The following is a 26139-nucleotide window of genomic DNA, read 5'->3' on the forward strand; positions in this document are numbered from 1 at the left end:
TTGGGTGGGAAAACAGGGAGAGGGAAGGGGGCTAATGGGACTTTCGGGGAGTGGGGGTCTAGGGGAAATCATTTGAAATGTAAATAAAAAATGTATCAAATAAAAAAAAAGAAAAAAACATTTTTAAAAATCAGGTAATTCCTTTTAATGTTTTCTTTTTCATTCAGAAGCAATTAAAAGGAAGTTAAATGGACTAGATAGATGGTTCTCTGGTTATGAGCACTGACTGATCTTCCAGAGGTGTTGAGTTCTATTCCCAGAAATCACATGATAACTCGCAAGCATCTATAATGGGATCTGATGCCCTCTTCTGGTGTATCTGAAGACAGCTACAATGTACTAATATGTGTGTGTGTGTGTGTGTGTACATAGATAGATATAAAATAAATAATTCTTTTTAAAAGAAATTTAAATGTATCAGATACGATTCTTTTCAGCTCTTGCCTGGCTGGTTCTACACTATACATTGACATTTGTATGATTAAATTTCCCATTTCATTTGGAAGAAACAAACATTATAGTAACCATGCTTACTGCAAAAGAATTACTGTGACTCTATGTTAAAATACTTATATTCTAAAATGCAGAGATCTACGTATTATGAGAGAAAATATTTAATAGTTAAATTAAGTTATTGGAGACCATTATCTCATGTTTAGCTGGTAAATTCCTTGCATAGGTTCCTAGCTATGCTATCCACAATCTTCTGCTTATTATTTAGCCTGTAAAGGTTCATATTCTATCAGCTTGAATAAGTACTATACTTCAGATTTATATTATCTGTATTCATAATCCCTCTGAAATAGGTTATTGAGAAAGACTCATGTTTTAAAATATACACTACAAAATCAAGGCCAATACTCATATGTAAGCCATTAATGAATCTGTTAAGCATGATTTTCAATTAAATATAAGAACAATAGCAGAGTGGCACATAAATTCAAAATTTTTACATTGGTACCTGGATTTCATCTTCCTTTAAGAAAATGAATTTTCTCTCTTCACAATATATTAATTGAAGTATTATTTAACTGATAAAATACAGTTAAAATATATGAAGCCATGTATAATAGTTCAAACTACTAATTATTATGAATGTGGCATGTTTAATTCAGAAACAAGTACCTTGTAGAAATTAAAGCTTCCTTTATATTTTCATTTTTAAAATTATCACTTTTAAGTAGAGTGGTTCAAAAATCATATATCAATAGTAATCTGGAAATGAGGTAGTCAATTTTTTAAGACATGTCAAAATTACAAAGGGAGTTGACAAAACCTGGGTACTTCATCATTTTGACATTATATTTTCAGATATTGTTAGAAACTATTCAGGAAGCAAAATGGAAATTTCCCTATGAATTTTTCCTATCACCATAGCAACTATAGGGACTATGGTTTCATTTCTGCAGGGTCAATAACTGTAAAGATCACTTATTTCTAGACAAACTAAAATAGTCAAAGCTATAAGAGGTTTTATATTTTAGTGTAAACACTGGAGAATGTTAAATTTCTCTTTGGTGCTTATATCATTTTTCTGTATGCAGTGCCTAGGGCATGATAGTATTCATAGTCTTTGAAGAGAGTTTTTCTGTGGATTTCAGTCACTTTATACTCTTGCTAGGAAATGAGCCAAGGAGTGATTATCTTGATATCCAGGGAGTGTGACATCCCCTGACTCAATTTCTGCTTTTCTCATTTAAGATAGAAAGTACTACTGCCTTTGAATACTAGAACTATTCACAACCTATTCTGAGAAATTCTACTAGTTTCCAGAGAACTGAAAGTTAAATTATATCAAGAAACATCTCGAGTTTAGAAAGTATATGTATCATGTGTGGTTGTGTCTGTTTAAAATATGGTCCCATGTGAATAGCAGGACACAAGCACAGACACACACACACACGCACACAGACACACAGACACACACAGACACACACACACACACACACACACACACACAAGCTTACACATCACATTAAACCAGAAGCAGATAATTGTTGTGTGGTGGTTGGTAAGATTCTATTCTTTTTTTTTATATTAGCCTTTATAGGTCCTTATAGATTTGTCCTTTAAGTATTTGGCTACTAAATTATGGGCAAATGCTATTTATTTTTCCAATGTCAATGCAAATAATCAACTTTCTTTAAACACAGTAGAAAGCCTACCAGACTTTTGATTCTTGGTAATGGATTGGAAGCCAAGTGAAAAAATTCATGACCCATAGAGTCTGAAGTTGCATCTGATCATCTGCTATTGAACATAAGTTCCCCTAGTCAGGCAAATTGTCAGAAGCAACAGAGAACTCATCTTGGTACAAACTCCTGGCATATGACCTAGTCAAGTTATTGCAACATCCCTAAATACACTGACAGCTCACAGCCATAAAACATACTACTGAAACTGACAAATGTAAAAATAGACTCCTGGATACACAACAGGTTGAGTGATTTTAAGGTCCTAATAGCAAATCCAATCTATTGTCTTAACAATTTTTATAACTTCTGTTATAGTGTCACCTGTGTTTTATAACATATAAACATTACATCAATAAACATATGCTATATAAATCAATCTACACTATTCCATTTTTAAAGTTAGTCTTTTAAGAAATGAATCTCTTTACTCCACCCATGTTATTAAAGAGCTCCATCCTTATGTAAAGTCTCGTGTGTTCTCTTAAAATCTCCCTTTAGCCATGTAACCATCTCTTATGCAATTAAAACACAAAATATTTCTGTGATTACCATTTCTGTAAGTAAAACTTGTGGAAGGGAGTTTTAGTGTGAATTTTTAAAGATGAGTAAATTCACAGGCTATTTCTGTGTTATCACGCCCTCCTTTCCCTCATATGTCAGTACCTAATGTGGCAGATATGTCCTTTTTCCTTGGAGTTTAGTTGAGGTGTTGAATAAATAAATTAAGTTTCTCATCATAAGGTACACATGAAGTTGAAGAGAATACCATATAATTACTAAGAAAAACTTTGAAACTCAAAATTAATTTGTATCACTTATAATTATCATATTCTACCCAGCTTTGAAGATATATACAGACCATAAGTAATTTTCTTTTAATTTTAGAATATATTTCAAACATTTGCTTATAATTGGCATGATCTATATTCTTACCAGGTTGTACAGATTAGTTTCCATAATTCTTAACTTATAAAACCATGCTTCATTATTAGTTACTGAATTAAATGCAAGACTTTTAATTTGAGATTCAAGGCCCATTATTAAATATCTCTAACCTCTCTACAGTAGCCTATTTTCCCACAGGTATTTACACTTAATAAAATCAAATACTTCTGATTGCTTAGGTCATATTTTATAAACGTGACATATGGGCTATAAAGTCTTTCTACTTTTACTACTTGAATATGACTGCCCTACATTCATCTTTACTCATGTCAAAATGACACATTATTCCTTCTCCAAACTTCCCAAAAACTTTAGAAAAAGAATGAAATTGACCTAAATACTAAAGAAAGTATACTTGGTCTTTGGCCAGCATCTATGAGTAAAGGTCAGACGATAAGAAAAAGGGAAAGATATCCATTCTGAGTCAGGACTAAGAAAAGTAGTCAGGCCCAACAGAACCTCATAATGGATCTAAAATTGCTATCTCCTTAGCATAGTTTAAGGTGAGCCTGTCTTCCTGAAGGGTAATCTCTTGGCCAAGTGTTATTCTGTTGTCCAGAACAATTGGATTAATTTTCATTTTAAATTACTTTACATTGTTACTAATTTATAAACGTGGGCTTGAGCAAGTTTATATGAACCATATGTATGTGGATGCCAGCAGAAGCCAGACATCAGCATTAGATCACTGGAACTACAGTTGACATATTGGACTGAAAGACGAATATGTATGAGGTTGATAATTTAGAATTGTAAAACTATTTCTTCTAGTACTATTTCTCATTTTTACTCTCTAGAGAAAACCAATTTATTTCATGATATATATTTTATTGTTTCAGACTATAAAAGACAATTTGCAACAAATCTCAGGTCGAATTGATGTTATTCACAAGAAGAAGACAGCAGCCTTGCAAAGTGCCACTCCCATGGAAATGGTGAAAGTACAGGAAGCAGTGTCGCAGATGGATTTCCAGTGGGAAAAACTTAATAGAATGTACAAGGAACGACAAGGGTAGGTAGCATATTAATTTTACTGAAACGTTATATAGCAATTTTTGGGAAACTCTAAAATACTTTCTAGTAATTTCCTTGGTTAAAACAACAGAAAAGGAGAGAACTATTACTGTAAAATACAAGGGCATTATACTTAATGGAAAGATATATTAAAATTACTCCTTACTGAGATAAACATATATTATATTATTGTCTAAAATTGAACATAATGTGAATGCTGTTTTGTTCATATTATAATTAAGCTAATATAGAGTATAAAATATATATCTCTAATTCTATCTTCTGCCTATATATTTTTAAATTTGGTACATAGAGCAGTGTATTTCAACAATAAACCCCTTCATTTTAATTTATTATTCCCATTTAAAAGTTGATATTTACACATTTTATAATCTCTTTCCTTGTATTTCCCCTATTTTTGAATATGGAAATTTATTTAGTTGATCTGAATTTAACTTTAGTGCTTACCTTAAGTATTTAACTTTTGAATTAATTTGAAGGTACTCAGATACAGTAACCTCTTGTCACATGAAGGTGGATTATTTCTTCCTTTACAAATTTAGGATACAAGTTTTCTAACTGTACAAACCAATTTTAAATTCTGTAGTTAAAAGATAGACCTCTTCATTTGCTCAGGAAGAATTCAAATTATTTTGTATCTCTCATGTGTCTATTTATAGCGAGCTTTGTACTTTACGTTTTAATTTACTACATTATACTCCCAAACAGATGTTGTAATAAGGATATATGCTCCACTGTGTTCATAGCAGCCCTATTTATAATAGCCAGAAACTGGAAAGAACCCAGGTATCCTTCAACGGAGAATTGGATACAAAAAAATGTGGTATATCTACACAATGGAGTACTATTCAGCCATTAGAAACAATGAATTCATAAAATTCTTAGACAAATGGATGGAGCTGGAGAACATCATACTAAGTGAGGTAACCCAGTCTCAAAAGATCAATCATGGTATGCACTCACTAATAAGTGGATGTTAGCCTGGAAAACTGGAACACCCAAAACTTAATCCACACATCAAATGAGGTACAAGAAGAACGGAGGAGTGGCCCCTGGTTCTGGAAAGGCTCAGTGTAGCAGTATAGGGCAAAACAAGAACAGGAAAGTGGGAAGGGGTGGATGGGAGGACAGGGGGAGGGAAGGGGCTTATGTGACTTTCAGGGAGTTGGGGGCCAGAAAAGGGGAAATCATTTGAAATGTAAATAAAAATATATCGAATAAAAAAATAAAAAAGAATTCATTTCAGTTGCCATCCATGATGGTCTTTACTGGATTTCCAATTATCATTCATCTAGTTTTATTTTTGTAAAGTATAATGAATTTTCTCCTGTAATCATATTTCCTGTAGAGTAAAACACTGAGTCATTAATGTGCCATACAAGGCCTTCACATGACCACTATTCAATTAGATTTGCTCAGCCATGACATTTGTTATATGCTGTGGGCATTATAATCCTCATACATTATAAGTTAGTAATATGAAATTGCTTTGCAGTTTCTAAAGTGTTTTGTTTCCTTTCTATCTTACCATACAGTGCATCATATTCCACAAGATTCACTTTATGTTTTATGACTCTTAATCCAAGAATTTTAGTGGTTCATGATACCCTGAAGTTTAAATATTAGTTCATCACTTAATAAAGTATGATATACAAAAATAACTTTATATTTACATGTGTTTCCAAATTTGGTTGTCACTGTATATGGCATCTATTCTTTGGTAATAGTCTTTTATATTTTACCATATAGTAAATTTATTTTTGCAAATTTGAAAATATCTCTCCACAGTTAAAGTAATACTTTTATTTTTAACATATGATAGAATGTCTTATTTCACCGTTGATGAAAAGGAAAAATATCAGTATTCTGGTACACATGCCATAAAATACAATCTTATATTGTTGCTTTAGGATACTTTCATACTCCTTGTGGGCCAATTGTCAGTCACTGAAGGAGTCTGCAAATGAAGTCAGAGCCATCACTTTTTTGGAATGTGTTCACTTCCCTGTGGTTTGTGCTTTTCTTCTTTTTTGCATCATTCTGTACTATGTACTTTTGCTAAGAACTTCTGAGTTGTCTTCAATGCTCTGTAATTACTATGATTCTTTAGGTGCATACCATCTTGGCAAACAAGTAGAATCCTTTCTAAGGATGCATCTTTACTATAATCATACAACTTTTGCTGAAATATAGGCAGTGCGTTCACCTTAACAGGGAAAAACAGTTATTTTCTTTTCAGTTCACCTTTAACCACAGTGGAAATAATAAAAGCAGGAAGACTAATGCTAGTCCATGGAGAAAGTTGGTGAAAATTCAAATGGTTTCCATCCAAGTAACTATGTCTCTAAACTCAGAGAAGCCAGTTTATACTCTATGGTTGGTGGCTTAGTCTCTGGGAGCACTCAGAGGTCCACATTATTTGACAACTGTAGTTCTCCCTGTGGGGTTGTCATCACCTTCAGCTCCTTCAGTCCCTTCCTTAACTATTCCATAGGGGTCATTGACTTCAGTCCAATGCTTGGCTGTGAGTATTTTCATCTGTCTCAGTCAGCTGCTGGTAGGGCCTATCAGAGAACAACAGCACTAGTTTCCTGACTGCAAGCACAACATAGCCTTAGTAGTAGTGTCAGGGATTGTTGCTTGCCCACAGGATGGATCCCAAGTTGGACAGGTCACTGGTCAGCTATTCCTTCAGTCTCTGCTCCATCTTTGTCCGTGTATTTCTTTTAGACAGGAGAGTTTTGGGGTTGAAAGTTTTGTAGGTGTATTGCTGTTCCATCCCTTCACTGGAGGTTCTTTCTGACTTCTAGAAGTGAACTTTTAAGGTTCCATGCCCACTGTTAGAAATATTGGATAAGGCCACCTACATTGAATACTGGGAGCCTCCCCTATACCAGGTTTCTGGGAATCTCTAAAGGTTCCCCCACACACACCTGGCTACTACATATTTCCATTAATTATTTCCTTCCATTCCATATTTCCATCCATTCCATGGCCCTCTGGACCTCTCTCCTGCGTCCATGCATATCTGATCCTGCCCCTCTTATCCCCTTCTGCTACACTCTCCCACAATGCTCCCTCCCTCCATTTGCTTTCTACCACCATTTTATTTCCCTATCTAAGTGAAATTTGAGCATTCTCACTTGGGTACTTCCATATTGTTTAGCTTCTTTGAGTCTGTGGTGTGTAGTGTATGTATCCTGTATTTTAAGGTTAATGTTCCCTTCTAAGTTAGTGCATACCATGCATGTCCTTCTGGTTCTGGGTTACCTCACTCAGGATGGTATTCACAAGTTCTATCCATTTGCCTGAAAAATTCATGATGTCTTTGTTTTTAAAAGCTGAATAGTATTCCATTGTATAAATGTACCACATTTCCTTTATCTATTCTTCAGTTGAAGGACATCTAGGTTGTTTCCAGCTTCTGGATATTATGAATAAGACTACTATGAACATCTTGAAGTACATGTCCTTGTGATATGGTAGGAGCATTTTTTGGGTAAATGTACAGGTGCAGCATGCTGGGTCTTAATGAACTATTTCCAATTTTCTGAGGAACCACCAGATGGATTTCCGGAGAGGTTGTACCAGTTTGCAATCTCTCCAGCAACAGAGAACTGGTTCCTCTGGTATACATCATTGCCAGTATGTGTTTTCTCTTGAGTTCTTGACCTTAGTCATTCTGGTTGGTGTAAGGTGAAATATCAGCTTCATTTGATTCACATTTCCTTGATGACTAAGGATTTTGAACCTTTTTAAGTATCTCTTCACCATTTGAGATTGCTCTGTTGATAATTGTTGATAATTCTGTTTAACTCTGTTTATAGTAGTATTTTACCAGTTTTTGAGACTGCCATACCGTGGACTTTGTTCATATTCACCTCATTCTTCATCTTCTCCAAGATCCAGCCCCAGTTCATTACCCACTCAAGTTTGTTTTCTTAGAAAACAAAACAAAACAAAGCAAAACATTTTTATGCTGTCCAAATGCTAATTTAGGGGTGGGACTTGTCATGGAGTGTGGTCAACCTACCAGGGCCAAATCACTAAAGTAACAGACTCTCCTCCTAGAAACTATTAATTTCCAGTACTTCTTTATTTGAGGCAAGTCTTTGTACCTGCCTTCACCTTCTGTGATAGAACTGTGTCTTGTTTGGACATGTACAGACAGTGTGAATAATGGTACAATTGTTAGTTCATATGCAACTCTCCTGTTATATCCAGAAAAATATAGTTCTTTAATCCACCATTTCGGAATCTTATAATCTTTCTTTTCCAGCTACTGTGATGATCCCAGAGCTGTGGGGAGAGCATGTGATATAGATTTCCCATTTAGGGTTTAACATTCTTTGGTGTCTTTTTCTTTACACACTGACATTTTGTATGCTAATTGTAATCTATTGTAACAAGAAACTTACTACCATAAAAAGAAAAAAATTACCTGTGAATCCTATGACTTACAGTAATTATGGAAATGGCAAACTACAACCATATGCCCAATAGTGGCATGAATGTTATATGTTTAACCAGCTATAATCTCATCAGAAATAAAACTCAACCATGTTATTGACTCATTCATGACTTCATTTCAGCAAAAGACCTGTGGCTAGATGGGCCAAAGGATCTGTAGGAAATGTGGTGATCACAAAGATATGAAATGCCTTTTAGGATTAGAGAAACATCATCCCCTGTTCTTTCAGCAAACACTTTAAGCTGGCATGTTTGTAGATGGCTTCATACCCATAAGCTTATTGGCAGCATTAATTGGATTTAATGTTTTATCAAAGAAATATATAAAGAGGGTACATGTTTGGGGAATGCAGGAAAATTTTTGGTTGAAATGGGTACTGCTATGATCATATTTCAGTGTGTATGTGTGTGTGTGTATGTGTGTGTGTAGGTGTGTGTGTGTATAAGAGAGAGAGAGAGAGAAAGAGAGAAAGAGAGAAAGAGAGAGAATTCTCAAGAATGAAAATATGATTGTGAAAAAGGTCCTATAAAATGACATTCACTCTATATTATTTTCTTTTTTATGATGCCATGTTTATGATTCTAAAGGCAGTGATGAATTTGTCATATGTTCAGGAATTTATTCCTTATAACCTCAAAGTAAACCACAGTTTAAACAAGATAATAAAAAATGTGATGCAATTTCTAGATGTCAAATTGCTATACAGCCATAAGATGGCATTATTGTGTTACAACAAGGTCCTAGTCTAAGTTAAGAGAGTGTTGTTATAAAATCTCTATTCCTCCTTGAGAAATTCATTTGATTTACCATTTCAGGGTGGATCCTCTATGCATATAAGTAATTAAATTGAAGCTTTTGAGCTTTATGTATGATCTTAAGAGAAAATAAAAAGTCAAGAACACTGGTTCAAATAATGCTGATTTTTGCACAATAAATTCTTTCTAAATGGATAAAAATAAGAATAAGTGTGTTTTTAAAATGTAAATCTATTATTTATAATGTGGTGTAAAATCAATAAAATATTGGTGAATAAATATGTGTGGAAACATAGCAGTATAACTTAAAGCAAGAACAATTATTCAGCTCTGTGCTACATAAGCCAGATGAAGGAATACATATTGTGTGACACCTTTAAAAAAAAAAAACCCTAAAGATTAGTTCATTGGAAGCTAAAGGAAGATGGAAGATCCTCTGCTTTCTTTTCTTTTTTCTTTTAATTTTTTTGTTTGACAAGCCTTCATTAAATACAAAATGAGCAGTTTCATGATGTTTAATTTATTTATCTAGAAGCAAATTGTATTTCCTTAGTAAAGTCTACAATAATGAATGTTTCTATACAATTTTCTACATCAAATGCCATATTAGAATGAAATTTATATTTAAAATTTCAAAAGGTAAAACAGAAGACAAGAAGGATGCAAACAGTATTTTAAAAATAGCTTTAATAGAGAGTTGGTTTGTCTTTCTATTTTGAACACTTCATACTGAACCTTTGAGTGCATTTTTTTTTCATTTTCCAGGGATGCTTTGCTGGTAAGGATATGGAATCTACTGATCTATAGAAATCCTTTTACCAGGTTGCCATTTTACACAAGATCATTTTCCTTTTGAAGTATTCGATATTTTTATCAAGATATTGACAATTTTATATTGTCATATCTTCGAGTTTTATCCTTAATTTTTTAATGATTTAAAATTATGTAGTGAAATGGAGAACAGGATTGTCATGATTTTCCTAGGCTATACATTTAATATTTACAACAATCCTACTTCCATATCCTTTAGTATGTCATACATAAATTGCATAAAATAACGTAATTGATGCCTTCAACTTTCCCAAATAAAGCCTATAAAAGAAAGATAACATGAAGTAAAAAAAAAACTGTAATAATGCACAAAAGTGACAGGGTATTCTCATTCTTGGACAGGTAAGAAGAAGCTTCTAGAAAGCACAAAATGAGCTTCTATCTTAGAAATACCTTCATATCAAAATTGGAGACAACAAATTAAATACCACCTTTCATTCTCAGGACAATCCAAGTGCTTGTTTGAAGTGCTTGGAGAATACTAACTTTTTCTCATGAAGTCCTGCTTATCCATTGGGATCTAATACAAATAGACTTTGTTTCACTCCCTGGGTTTCCATCAATTGATTCATGGACTAAAGTCTTTAAACTGTTCTTCAATACACTTGTCATAAAGTTCTGCACATAAGGTCAGGTGTGTTATAATAAACTTTGTGCACTGTTAACAATTTCTTTTCCCCCCTTTACTAAGAAGGAACCATGCATTTCATTTTACACCTACAAGCCAAATCCAGCAGTGGTGCGGGAAACCTGCCAATGTAAACTAAATTTTCATTAACAAAACTTTAAGAGAAAGTGAGAAACTGCATGCTCAAAGGACTGAGGATAGAGTTACTGGTAGAGTATTTGTTCAACATTATTCATATCTTTTCCAAACTCAGAACCACAAAAGAAAACTTTATAATTTTGGAGTTAGTAGCAATCCTGAGAAAGTTCGAATGTCACTAACACCATTCATATCATAGTTTATTTCACAACATTCCCATTTAGGGTATTTTTCCACAGTCAGTTTCATTTTACTGTAATAAAGGTACATAATGAAATTAATGTGTGAAGATAGAAAAATCTAAAAGTGTCTATGAGCTGCATGCATTTGGGAGCCGAGATGCTCTTCCTGGGGGCAATACAGTATGAGCTACAATTTGGTTTACTAACGGCTTGCTTGTTTGCCTTCTTGCTTGTCTTGAATTCTACCATTTTAGGGGACGTTTGCCTCAGGGATTTTTTAACATTAAAATTATCAAATTTTCTCTTTGAAAATTATACATTCTTCCCAGTAAGGAAAATTTTCACAAGGATTATTTTCATATTGATTTTTGTTTACTGTTGAACATTCTAAAATTTCACTTTAAATTATCATTTAACCTCAATGGAAAATTGCCTGTTAGAAGGAGAACTTTTTTAAACATAATTCTACATTAAAGAGTAAGTTTTAAAAGATTTTTATGGTTTCCTTGAGTGATTTATATATTCAAATTAAACTAAACAATCCTTTTTATAAGTATTGACCTTTGTTTATATATATATATATATTTATATATATATATATTAGTTATTTTATTTATTTACATTTCAAATGTTCCCCTTCTTGTTTCCCCTCCATGAACCTCCCAGTCCCCCTACCTCTATGAGGGTGCTCCCCCACCTATGTACCCACTCATACCTCATTGCCCTAGCATCCCTCTATGCTGAGGCATCTAGCCTCCTCAGGATCAAGGGCATCCCCTCCCACTGATTCCAGATAAGGAAATCATTCATTATGTCCCTTCATATCTGTGCAATTCCCAAGTACTCAGATACAATTTTGTATTATCTTTCATACATTATTTTTACCTATTAGGAGATAGATGCCAAATGTTCTTTTTATTTTCATCCATTTTCTCTATCACCCAAAAGAGAGGCATGACCCAAAGTAGCTTTTCCTTGGATGCAGCCACAACATTGGTGGATAACAAACCCATCCAAAATAGCAATTACTAATTTCCACCTCACTTACTAGACGTCTATGAAAAAAACTGTTCTTCAGCCTTTGGGGCTACAGATTGATGAAATGAATCTGATTCATATATCTGTTTGTAGAAAACATGCTGCAAGCTCAGTAGCTCCTTGGAATACATGGAAAAATGTCCAAAATTTCAAAAGAGTAAGTCAAAGCACTTCAAGTTTATCAAACTGATGCTTATAACTATTTCATTTTCACTTTAATATACATCTCATGGTTTATTCAAGTTAAACAGCATGCCCCAAGTGAAGGGTCAGAGAAATATTTTGTTCTTGATACTTATAAAATATATAAATGTATTATTTTACTATAAAATATGGGCACTAATAATTCAAAATTTTACATATCCTAGCAGATCACCTTTCTGTGTTACATAGGGAGACCATTTCTTGAAGAAAATAAAATCCAACTTAAATGTGTTAATCTCACTTGGAAATGTGTTTTGAAGGAAATTTTCTACATTGATATTCATATTTTATCAGAATAGTCATGATACTATAAACCATATGTGTGTTTTAAAAAAGCAATGTAAAAGGAAACTTTGAATTACTCTTTTATTTACCAACATAGAGATATGTTAGTGTATCTGTGCATTTGGGAGATTCATTTCTGAATAGCATCATTGATTTCTATACCCAGATATCTGTTACTTAAAACAATAAGTTAACGACCATGGCTCACTATATATCCTTGAAGAAGGCCATCTGGTTTATGTCTCTTGTTTAAAAACAAACAGCCACATGACAAAGTAAGAGGGAACCTTTGGATAGTTATAGTAAATAAGTAGATTTGCAAGACACATAATAAAGTATTTTCTTCTAGTCAGCAACACCAGAAGAGAAACTTTGTTTTCTCACTTACACAACAAAACCGTACAGACTTCCATAATGACAAAAGCACTGCTTCAAGAAATTGTTTCAGTGACCAAAATTTATGGGAATTAATCAGTGCTTTATTTCTATTAACTGATTTGAACTAACTTTATTTCTATTAACTGATATTTAATTTTCTATATTCTTTGTTTACATTCCAAATGATTTTCCCTTTCCTGGTTCCCCCCTCCCCATAAGTCCCATAAGCCCTCTTCCTTCCAGCCATTCCGCAATCACCTCCCTCCCAATTCTCTCTCCTGGTAGTCCCTTACATTGCAGCATCAAGCCTTTCCAGGACCAGGGCCCTCTCCTTCCTTCTTCTTGGGAATGATTTGATATGTGAATTGTGTCTTGGCTATTTAGAACTTCTTGGTTAATATCCACTTATCAGTAACTAGATTCCATGTGTGTTCTTTTGTGATTGGGTTACCTCACTTAGGATGATATTTTCCAGTTCCAACCATTTGCGTAAGAATTTCATGAAGTCATTGTTTCTAATTGCTAAGTAGTAATCCATAGTGTAAATATACCACATTTTCTGTATCGATTCCTCCTTTGAGGGACATCTGGGTTCTTTCCAGCTTCTGGCTGCTACAAATAGGGCTGCTATGAACATAATGGAGCATGTATCCTTATTGCATGCCAGGGAATCCTCTGGGTATATGTCCAGGAGTGGTATAGCAGGGTCCTCCAGAAGTGACATGCACAGTTTTCTAAGGAACCGCCAGACTGATTTCCAGAGTGGTTGTACCATCTTACAATCCCACCAGCAGTGAAGGAGTGTTCCTCTTTCTCCACATCCTCGCCAACACCTGCTGTCTCCTGAGTTTTTAACCTTAGACATTCTGACTGGTGTGAGGTGAAATCTCAGGGTTGTTTTGATTTGCAATTCCCTAATGGCTAATGATGTTGAGCACTTCTTAAGGTGCCTCTTGGCCATCCGAATTTCTTCAGGTGAAAATTCTTTGTTTAGATCTGTACCCCATTTTTAATAGGGTTATTTGATTCCCTGGGGTTGAACTTCTTGATTTTTTTATATATATATTGGATATTAGCCCTCTGTCAAATGTAGTGTTGGTAAAGATCTTTTCCCAATTTGTTGGTTGTCGTTTTGTCCGATTGACAGTGCAGGGCAGGCCAGACAGGCAAAACCAGGTACACAGAGATATCCTGAGTTTAACATTGCTCGGGAGAGCCTGCCAGGCTTCTGCCTGCCTGTTCCCAAGGCCTGGGCAGCTCTGCAGGTCATCTGTGTGCCAGACCTCTAGGGGGAAATTTTGCCTAGCAGAGCGATCAGTATTTGGAAGGGGTTTGGATTTTGATCCCTTATATTAGTCAGTGGCATTTATAAAATCGTACACAATTGTGTCTGTCCGTCTTTCTTCCTTTTCTCTTCTTTCTTACCCCAGCTTTTTGTGTTTGTACTTGCCTCTACTTCTTTTCCAGAATGAAGAAGAACATGTTTCATTATTTTTCTCAAATAATGTTAATGAATTCAACAAGTCAGTACTTTTGTTCTTTCCTTCATCTGTATGGTCAAACAAGACATCATCAACATTAATTTAGGGATGGGGCTAAAGAGGCGGCTCAGTGGTTAAGAGCACTGACTAGTCTTCCAAAGGTCCTGAGTTCAATTACCAGCAACCACATGATGGCTCACAACCATCTATAAAAAGACCTGACGGCCTCTTATAGAGTGTCTGAAGACAGCTGTAATGTACTTATATAATAAGTAAATAAATAAATAAATAAATAATCTTTTTTAAAAGAAGATTAATTTAGAGCTTTAAAAATAAAAATGGTCAGACTTTATGTTTGGAGTCTACTATGAGCTGATTCTATGAAAGGAAAAGGAGCAAAATTTTTTGAAATATGTAAAGAAGAAAGCTCAAGAGACATGTGAATCAGATTAAAAGTATCTTAGGGGTGAAGAACACAGAAATAAGATAACTGAGATAACAGAAATAAAAGCTATTCATTTACCAAGCAAAATGCAAGCTGAAGGATTGCTTTGCTTTGCTTTCCATGTTTGTTTAGTATGCACAGTTTTTTTTTGTTGCTCCCATTGTTTTGTTCAGTTCTGTTTTTTGTGTGACTGTGTCTACTCCAGGTTGGTATTAACCTCTAATTCTTCCTAGCTCTGCCTCCTGAGTACAGGGATTATGGAACTATATCTGGCTTTTATCCATCTCTTAATAGCAGCATGCCAGTGGTTAATCTAGGCTGATGGGAGAGCTAGCACTTTTAAGATGGTGGTTTTCCAAATGTCACAAAGGAAATTAAATTGCAGATTGAATTTAAAGATTGAAATTACTTCCAGTCACTTTTTTCAGTATCCCTTGTATAATAAGAAACAGATGACAGTTTCCCTAAGGCAAATATTTATTCACTGGTGTTACCAGAGATTGCTTGATCATTATTTTTGACTCATATATTTATCATTTCTATACAGATATTGATCATTATATTTTTTACAAATGTATGCATCAATCTATTCATTGAAAATATCTTCAATAAAGAAAAATGCAATGGTAGCCCATGTCTGTAATCATAATACTTGAGACATGAAGGCAGGAGGATCAGGAGTCTAAAGCTATCTCGGCTTTGCGAAATTTTTATTTAAATTAATTCTATATTGATATCTGTTTTTTATTGGATATTTTCTTTATTTGCATTTCAAATGTTATCCCTTTTCCCAGTTTCCCCTCTGAAAATGCCCTATCCCATTCCCACTCCCCCTGCTTCTATGAGGGTGTCACCTACCCTCCCACTCCCACCTCCTCACCACCTTGGGATCCACCTACAAAGGGAAATCAAGTCTTCACAGGACCATCTCTGTCTATAATATCCAAATTTTAAAAATACCAGTAGACAGATTATAAAATACTTAGTAAATGAAAATTAGTTTTTAATAAAATAATTCTTGATGGTAAAACCAAAAGTAAAGTAACTATGAATAATAATAATAATTTCATGTTTTATGATGAATTCATATGTATACTAGAATTTACTGTACTTAAAACTTTCAAAACACTAAGTTGCTGCTCTGATTTCTTTATTTTTTCAATAAGCACATTTAGGGAATGGTGAAATGATCAAGTGGCTAAGAGTACATACATTCTTACAATAGATTCAAGTTTATTTTCTTGCACCAATTTGAGTGGCTCACAACTACCTATAAGTCTGACTCCAGGAGACCCAACACACTTATCTGGACTCTAAAAGTATCTGTGCCTACTGTGTGTTCATACCCATCATATAAACATATATGAAGATGTACATATATAGATTCATAAAATCAAATGAATTTTAAAGGCAAGAAACAGAGTAAGATAATGTTTATTGATGAATGCACTTCAGATAAATGCCTAGTTCGAGGGATGGCATAAAGGGAACAAAATAGGTAGGGAAAAGTTTTGCTAACTTATGTAGTTACGGGAGAGATTTTATCTTATTGGGATGATGACATTCACATTATTCTTGTGTGAGATAAGGATAGACTTTTGTAGCTTTATCCATCAGTTTTGGGATCTGAGATTTCCAAATGCTTCCTTCTAGGCTATATAATATTAGATAAAGTAGCTCCTGTCTGCTGGGAAAATGTCAGAGACTAGTTTATAACTTCTAGGTTAACTGAAAGACAAATGTTTAATTTATAATATTTATTGAAGGATATGTTTTATGTAGCATTATTATACCTAGCAATGCCTGTTGGTACTACTCTTGATAAGTTATTTGCTTTCTTTTTTATGTATAAATGTTGTCAAATATACCAAATTTATTTGCAGAATTCATCCTCATATATGTTTAAATAAATATATAACAGTGAATCCATTGAAAATTTATACCAGAGATCTATTGCTAATAAAAATAAATAACATAGTTAGAATTCTCATGAATACCTCCAAAGTCACTTATTTTTGCCCTTCCTTTAATCCCTTAGTAACCATTGAGCTATTGTGTCTTACTATCTACCAATTACCTGAAATATGTGATTCACTATATGGGTATATAAAAGACTCACAAAAATTCTCAGGGTTCAAATTGTGGCACCTATTAATCCTTATCATAATATATTATACTACTCTCCTTCATTTTGTATGATCAACCAAATGATCTCAACCAAATTATCAACCAAACTCAAGGAACTATGCAAAATGTCTGCAACATGTTCATTTGAGTCCAGTCATGTTCCAAGAAAAACATTCATTTGAGGATAGTGTACGCTGTATGTGTAGATTGTTGTTTTGAGGTCTTAGTTATATCATATAAAATCAAATTTTAAGATTTATGAAATTTAATTTTAAACTTACCAAGACTATGACTTTCATCCCTCAAACTGGCATTACCAAGACCTTTCAATATCAAGAATGACCACCATAATTTCTAAAAATGCCCCTAGGATGGAAGATATATCTTTCTCTTTTTACAGACCTCCAAACTCATATTCCATAGTTTACTATTTTCTGAATTCTGCATATTTCTATTTTACTTGTTTTCATGTCTTGTCATTATTTGCATTGTTTGTCCTCAGCATCAATCTCCCTCTAGCTGATTCCTTGTGAGAGATGACTTTCCACCAAATCATTGTCTATTTTGGCAATTTAATCTTTTGAAAGTAGTACTTCAAGTTTCCCAGCACAGAATCCTTCCCTGGTTCTATATTGATAAATCTTCCATTATGCTGGAATCCCTAGAGACAAGCGAGTTGGAGTATATATTTTGCCAGTTGTTTGCTTTGGCCAGAAGGAAACTTTAAAGGGCAGTGAAATGTCATAGATTGGACTGCTCATCACAATCAGATTAACACTTATTGCCTTATATCTTGTAAAACTTCAGAATTGTGTCATTTGCTTTTATAACTTGGTAGTTCATAGTCTGTCACTCACTCTCTTATCCTAGCTTGTCTGACTTGCATCTTCATGTGTTTTGACAGCAAAGTAGATTTCAAAAGAAATCACAACTCATTTTCTAATCCTTTGTAATAAAATAATTACATATAATACAGCTTACTATCTAAAAGTACTATAAATCTTTGAATATAAGAAACAGAACTAGATCCCATGTTATCCATTAGAGACATAATTCATACAAAAGTGACTTTGTGGGTACCAGCATAATAGGATAGATCACAGAAATGAACAAAAGGAATATACTTCTCCCAGGAAGAACAACATTGAGAACTTATAATCTCAAAGGAAGTTGCTGTTGTTGTTGTTAACCACTACTAAAATTTTTAATTTCAACTAACTTGCATTTATTCCTCCGAGCTCTGCATTCATTGCTTAAATATAACTGATCTTTGTCAGGTCACATTTTATGGTTTCTTTTCTTTTCTTGTGTATTTTCTTTATTTATATCTCAAATGTTATCCTCTTTCCAAGTTTACCATCCACAACCCCCAACCCCATACTCCTTCCTCCTGCTTCTATGAGGGTGATCACCCACCCACCCACCCACTCCTGCCTCCCGGCCCTGGCATTCCCCTACACTGAGACATCGAGCCTTCTCAGCACCAAGGGTCTCTCTTCTCATGAATGCCCAACAAGGCCATCCTCTGCTACATATGCATCTGGAGCCATGGGAAACTCCATACGTACTCTTTGGTTGGTGGTTTAGTCCCTGGGAGTTCTGGGAGGGGGGTGCTGGCTGGTTCATGTTGTTATTCTTCCTATGAGTCTGCAAACCCCTTCAGCTCTTTCAGACCTTTCTCTAGCTCCTCCAATGGGGACCCAGTGCTGACTCCAATGGTACGATGCAAGAATCTCTGTATTTGTTAGGCTCTGGCAGAACCTCTCAGGAGACAGCTACATCAGGCTTTAGTCAGCAAGCATTTCTTGGTATTCAAAATAGTGTCTAAGTTTGGTGACCAAAAAAGGGATGAATCCCCAGGTGTGGCAGTCTCCAGATGGTCTTTCTTTCAGTATCTGCCCTACACTTTGTCTCCATATTTGCTCCAGTGAATATTGTGTTCCACCTTCTAAGAAAGACTGAAGCATCCACACTTTGGTCTTCCTTCTTCCTGAGCTTCATGTGGTCTGTGAATTATATCTTGTTTATTCCAAGCTTTTGGGCTAATATCCACTAATTAGTGAGTGCATATCATGTGTGTTCTTTTGTGATTGGGTTACTTCACTCAAGATTTTCTTGTTACATTCATTTGCCTAAGAATTTAATTAATCCCTTGTGTTTAATGGCTGAGTAGTGCCCCATTGTATAAATATACCACATTTGTTATATCCATTTCTCTGTTGAAGGACATCTGGGTACTGTCCAGCTTCTGGCTATAATAAATAAGGCTGCTATGAACAAAGTGGAGCATGTGTACCTGTTACATGTTGTAGCATTATGTGGGTATATGCCCAAGAATGGTACAGCTGGGTGCTCAGGTTATGTCCAATTTTCTGAGGAACTGCCAGACTGATTTCCATAGTGGTTGTACTAGCTTGCAATCCCACCAGCAATGGAGGAGTGTTCCTATTTCTCCACATCCTCTCCAGCATCTGCTGTCATTTGAGTTTTAGATCTTAATCATTCTGACTGGTGTTGGGTGGAATCTCAGGGTTGTTTTGAATTGCATTTCTCTGATGACTAAGGTTTTTATACATCTCGTTAGGTGCTTCTCAGCCATTTGGTATTCCTCAGTTGAGAATTCTTTGTTTAGCTCTGTTTCCCATTTTTAATATGGTTATTTGATTCTCTGGAGTCTAACTTCTTTAGTTCTTTGTATATATTAGATATTAATCCTCTATCTGATGTAGGATTCGTAAAGATCTATTCCCAATTAGTTTGTTGTGGTTTTGTCCTATTGACGGTGTCTTTTGCTTTACAGAAGATTTTCATTTTTATGAGGGCCCATTTATCTATTGTTGATCTTAGAGTATAAGCCATTGGTGTTATGTTCATGAAATTTTCCTCTGTGCCCATGTGATCAAGGCTCTTCCCAACTTTCTTTTCTATTAGTCTCAGTGTATCTGGTTTTATGTGGAGGACCTTGATCCACTTGGACTTGAGCTTTGTACAGGGAGATAAGAATTGATCAATTTGCATTCTTCTAAATGCTAACTGCCAGTTGAACCAGCACTATTTGTAGAAAATTCAGTCTTTTTTTCACTGGATGGTTTTTAGCTCCTTCTCACATATCAAGTGACCATAGGTATGTGGGTTCATTTCTGGGTCTTCAATTCTATTCCATTGTTCAACCTGCCTGTCACTGTACCAATACCATATAGTTTTTATCACTATTCCTCTGTAATACAGCTTCATTTTAGGAATGTTGATTCCCCTAGAAGTTCTTTAATCACCCCTTAAGAGTGTTTACAGAGAACTATGATTAAGAGTCCTCCCAATATTATATGTAATGGAAAAGTAGTTCTTTTAAATAAATAAGAATATCCTTACTAAACAGTGAGTTTATTTAGGTTATGCAATGTCATAAAAATACTGTAAACATTAGTGGTTTAAAATTTTTCTTTTTAAGAATTAAAGTATGTTATTTTACTATTAATCTGTTCATATTTTATGTGTGTTTACCTGTATATGCAATGGTATACATGTGAAAGTCAGAAGACAGTTTGTTGGAGTTGGCTCTTTTCTTCAACCTGTGTTTTTGTTTTGGCAATTTAACTCACTTGTGGTGCTAGTGCTTTATTTACCCAGTGAGACCTAAACTAGGTTTTATTAATAGTATGTTATAAAAAATCAGACATCATTTCTGGCTCTGTGACACAGGGTGCTTCTATTCAATGGCTCTATCATATCTGTATGAAACTACAATGGTTCTAACAATGGAGCCATTCATGAAAGACACTCCCTAGTAAAGGCCTTAAATGAGAAATGATACATGACTTTCCTGACATCACCGTGTGCTAGATTTCATTCCTTCAACTATTCTATATCCCCAATGGAGCAACAGTTACAGTGGATGATTGAATTGGTTGAGGAGCTCCAGTTCTTCTCCCACATAAGATGTACTAGATAGATGAAATAAATACAGCCACTAAATATTCTCACAATATCGTATACTCAGAAAACTATATTCTGTCACCAAAGACTTCTCGGTCAGATCATTATTCAATAACCTCTCTGCAAATCTACAGTACCACATTCAAACTATTTATCCTCTTTTTTTATAACTCTTCCTCATAACTCAAAACATATCCAGAAGTATTATAGAAGAGAAGAAGAGAAATTCTTTTTTTTCTTTTTTGTGTGAATAAATGCCTGTACTTTTTTTTGTATATATAATTTTTGTTTTCTATATTCTTTGTTTACATTCCAAATGCTTTCCCATTTCCCAGTTTCCACCTCCCCATATGTCCCATAAGTCCTCTTCTCTCCATCCATTCTTCTGTCTTTCCCCCTCCATTTTCTCTGTCCTGGTACTCCCCTACAATGCTGTATCAAGCCTCTGGGCTAATTAATATTCACTTATCAATGACTGCATTCCATGTAAATTCTTTTGTGATTGTGTTACCTCGCTTAGGATGATATTTTCTAGTTCCAACCATTTGCCTAAGAATTTGATGAATTGTTTTTATTTGCTGAGTAGTATTCCATTGTGTAAATATACCACATTTTCTGTATCCATTCCTCCACTGAGGGACATCTGGGTTATTTCCAGCTTCTGGCTATCATAAATAAGGCTGCTATGAACATAGTGGAGCATGTGTCCTTATTGCATGCTGGGGAATCCTCTGGGTATATGCCCAGGAAAGGTATAGCAGGGTCCTCCGGAAGTGACATGCTCAGTTTTCTTAGGAACCACCAGACTGATTTCCATAGTGGTTGTACCATCTTACAATCCCACCAGCAGTGAAGGAGTGTTCCTCTTTCTCCAACACCTGCTGTCTCCTGAGTTTTTCACCTTAGCCATTCTGACTGGTGTAAGGTGAAATCTCAGGGTTGTTTTGATTTGCATTTCCCTAATGACTAATGATGTTGAACACTTCTTAAGGTGCTTCTCGGACATCTGAATTTCTGTATAGCAGTTAGAACATAGACACTAGATCTACCAAATATATATATATATTTGCATATATATATATATATATGCAAATAAGAGTATTACCTTTATAAACTGTGATAATCCCAAAATACATAACAAATGTTTAATAAGTACTTATCAAACTTCATATAGACTTGTGTACTAATTTTATTTTATCACATATTATGAATGTGAATTCAATAAAATAAAGTAAAATTTGTGCAAGTAAAATTAAGTATATTGCACTAAATCTTGAATTTAAATTATGTTTCATACCATTTAAAAATACTCTTGAATTAGATATAAAATTATCAATAATTATGTATTTATTTTAAAATTTAACAAAGAATTTTTTATTATATATTAGTATCTAAGTGTTGAATATACCTATTAACTAATAAATATTTATATGTCAAGCAAAACTCACACTGGCAAAGCAAAGATTTACTGGGCTATTTTAAATGTATCATGAATCCTTTCTCATATTGTGAATGAGATATATAGACTTTGAGCTTCTAGCCACTTCTGTCTATAATTATTTGAATAAACCATCATCCAAATATACTATGATGGTGAGCACACAGTTTGTAGCAAAGAGACACAATTCTACTGAATCATTTTAGCGATTTGGTATCTGAGAAGAATTTCTAAATTATTTATTTGTATAGTTTATAAGTTGTGCTCATAGCAATGTGCAAATGTGAGAAGGAATATCATACCCTGATATTTAGCATGTCAAAGGCATCTGCTTTCTATCATACACGGACCATGAATATGATTTATATTGTAGGCAAGCGTTTGGAGTATAAATTAGTTTGTAATCAAGAAACCCAGTATCTCACAGAATTAAGTAGATTCTCTCTCTCTCTCTCTCTCTCTCTCTCTCTCTCTCTCTCTCTCTCTCTCTCAATTTTGTGATTGATGTATTTATTTATATATTTACTTATTTATTTATACATATTCAGTTTACATTCCTCTCAATGTCCCCCTCCCATACTGCTCTCAGTTTTCCCAAGTGAGAAAGCATGGGTCATTGCAATGATGCTGAAAATCTAGAACTGAGTTTCCATCTAATGCACATACATAGGTATGCACACATGGTGGTGATACTATTCTATGCTCATGATGAGATTACAAGATTTATTTGCAGTAATTTATACTTAGAATTAGTATGGGGTTAATTGTATTGGATAATGTTATCTCTGTGATGGTCTGTTCTTATTCCTCATTTGTAGGCTGAGATTATCCTAGTTCAGTCTCCCAGTATGAATGGTATTTTAACTATTTGAAGACACATGGTTCCCATTAATCCAAATATTTGATACTACAATTTTAGGTCACAATAATAAGCAAAGTTATTTTGTGTGGGGCCAAATAGTAAATATTTTGGACTCTGGAAGTCACATAAATCCTGGTTATCAAATCGAATATAACCTTAGAGATGTTATCAAAATATGCTGGTAACACATGAAAGATGGAAAATAAATACACCTTCCTCTTGGAGTAATTTGACCAAAATCAAAACCATATTTGAATTCTTCACATTTCTTGGAGTCTTCTGTCTGTTCTAATCTGTGGTTGCTGTGTCTTATGTGATGTGTTTGTGTGTGTGTAAATTTGAATTAGTGCCTGTCTTTGTCCCCATTCTTGTCCCTGACATAGAGCTTCACTTTGTATTTATTGAACAACAAAAACAACCAAAAAAAGGAGAGAGATGAAGGGTTCCTTTACAGAAATATTTAACAAGGTCGGAAAGAATGCACTCCCCTACTGACCCAGAATAGCACTTCTCATAAAGCTATATACATACATTATTTACAACAATTGTGGCTAATAGTTGTTGTATATGTTGTATAAGGTTACTTTAATCATGTTTTCTGTTTTAAATAATTCATTACCATTACATGCACATACATAGATACATAGATACATACATATATACATACATACATACATACATTTCTCTGGGTCAGAGACATGGAATAAGATATACCAAAATTAAATCATTAATTTTGTTTTGATTTGTAAAAGCTGATTTCATGAAATCCATGGGTATAATACATCTGTTCTCTTAAAGACAGCTTGATCTTGTTTTTAACTTGAAAACTGATATTATAGTCTAATTACATCATCTTACCCTTCCCCTTTACCTTCCCCTAAAATTTCCCATATGATGCTCATTGTACCCATTCAAATTCATGGTCTCTTTTCCCATTGGCTATTGTTGTGTGTGTACATGTTTATACATATGTATTTCTAACACTCTGGATACATAGTCAGATGGCAGCTTAATTGCATAGTCTTAACTTATCTGAAGGCATATTATTAAGTTGACAGCAAGGTGCAGAAAAGTCTAGTCTTTCTGAATGGAAAAAAATGTTTTAAAACTGTTATATGTCAAGCCAGGTGGTGGTGGCACACGCCTGTAATCCCAGCACTTGAGAGGCAGAGGCAGGAGGATTTCTAAATTTAAGGCCAGCCTGATCTACAGAGTGAGTTCTAGGACAGCCAGGGCTATACAGAGAAACCCTGTCTTGAAAAAAACAAATCCAAAAAACAAACTGTTATATGTCAGAATTATTCAACTCTGAATTTTAGTGTAAGAGCAACTACAGAAAATACACAAACAGTTACTTATTTTTCATGAAACTATCTTTAAGAAACAAATCCAGATCCTCAGAAAATGAAAAAATAACAGAGGATCCAGGTATTTCAGATCTGGAGTTGGACCTAAAGCAATCTAATGCAGGAAGAGTGGACAGCTTTGTTGATAACGTGCTTCTATTGCAAGTATGAGGATCTGACATCAGTCCTCAGAATTTATTGAAATAATATTGGGCACGGTAGCATGTTGCTGCAATTTCACTGCTTCAGAAGCAGAGACAAAAGTATCCATGAACCTCCCTGACTTGCCAGTATAGCCAATTGACACAGAACAGTCCAATGAAACACACTGTCTAAAGAAAGATGAATGATGTTTCTAAGGATGATACTGAGATTAACCTTAGAGTTCCACATTAAAGAAAATAAACATGTGGTGACATGCAATTTTAAGTTAACCTAAGTCTCCCTGGGCAGGTAACTTTTCTTCTTTGTGAGTTGCAAGTCACTGAGAGACCTTGTCAAAGAAGAAAGGTGATTTTTGCTTGAGGAACAACAGAAGTTATTCTTTCGCATCCAAACACACATGTGCACATATGCTTACACATATACAATAACTAAGTAAGGAATGCTGTAGCTTGGAAATAATTGACACAAGATGAAAGTCAGGATATTGTTTCCTAAGATAAGTCAGCAGACAATTTTTTTTTATTTTATAATGGTCATAAGTCCATTGTCTATTAGAAGTAGGTGAGCATGTGCTTGTGATTTCAGTGCATTTTCTTGTTTCATCCAATATATCAATTGTGTCTGAAAATAAAATGTAAAGAAGATGGATTATATTAAGAGAAATGTTTTTGTCAAAGAAAATCAAAGTTTATTTATTTCTTTTCATTTTGGACCACATAGATAGGAATACAAAAAGCAAAGAAAAAAATCTTCTGAAATGAGGTAAGTAATGTGTAATAGGCAACACAAAATATTGCTTATTAAATAAAAAAGAAAGAATTTGTAATATTACCTCAAAGGAAAATAAAGAAAACTCATCTTAAAAACTTTTATAATGTAGATGTGAAACATAAATTCTATCACTTTGAAGAGGAATAATAGATCGTAAGCAGAAGAGAATATAAAATTTTTGAAATGTTACATATTTAAATTTTGAAATGTCACTTCCAATATGCCCACTGAGAAACAGGCAGGAACACCTTCTACAGGGAGTAATATATATATATTATAATGCTCCTAAAAATCCTCAACATAAATTTTCTACAGAACTGGAAAGTACTATAATTAAATAATTTAATGCTCTCTGAAAATAAACAAACAAGCTGAGGAGATTTATTTCACCTCTCTTGAGAAATTTGTGTACTGAATATTTCAAAGCCCATTGCCCATTTTATGGAAATATAGGATACATCGCAAGACAAGCAGTTTTCATCAGAC

At 34.2% G+C, this 26139-nt stretch overlaps 1 protein-coding gene across 1 annotated transcript in view; it reads left to right on the forward strand.

Annotated features, from left to right (window-relative positions):
• The window catches only part of Dmd (dystrophin), a 1772476-nt gene that overhangs the window by 583562 nt on the left and 1162775 nt on the right, over positions 1-26139 (forward strand). Inside the window, exon 39 of the mRNA XM_052170230.1 lies at positions 3980-4152. Coding sequence (XP_052026190.1) covers positions 3980-4152 — 173 coding nt within the window. The remainder of the gene's footprint in view (positions 1-3979; positions 4153-26139) is intronic.

Source organism: Apodemus sylvaticus, chromosome X (genome assembly GCF_947179515.1).
Source record: "Apodemus sylvaticus chromosome X, mApoSyl1.1, whole genome shotgun sequence".
NCBI classification, from domain to species: Eukaryota; Metazoa; Chordata; class Mammalia; order Rodentia; family Muridae; genus Apodemus; species Apodemus sylvaticus.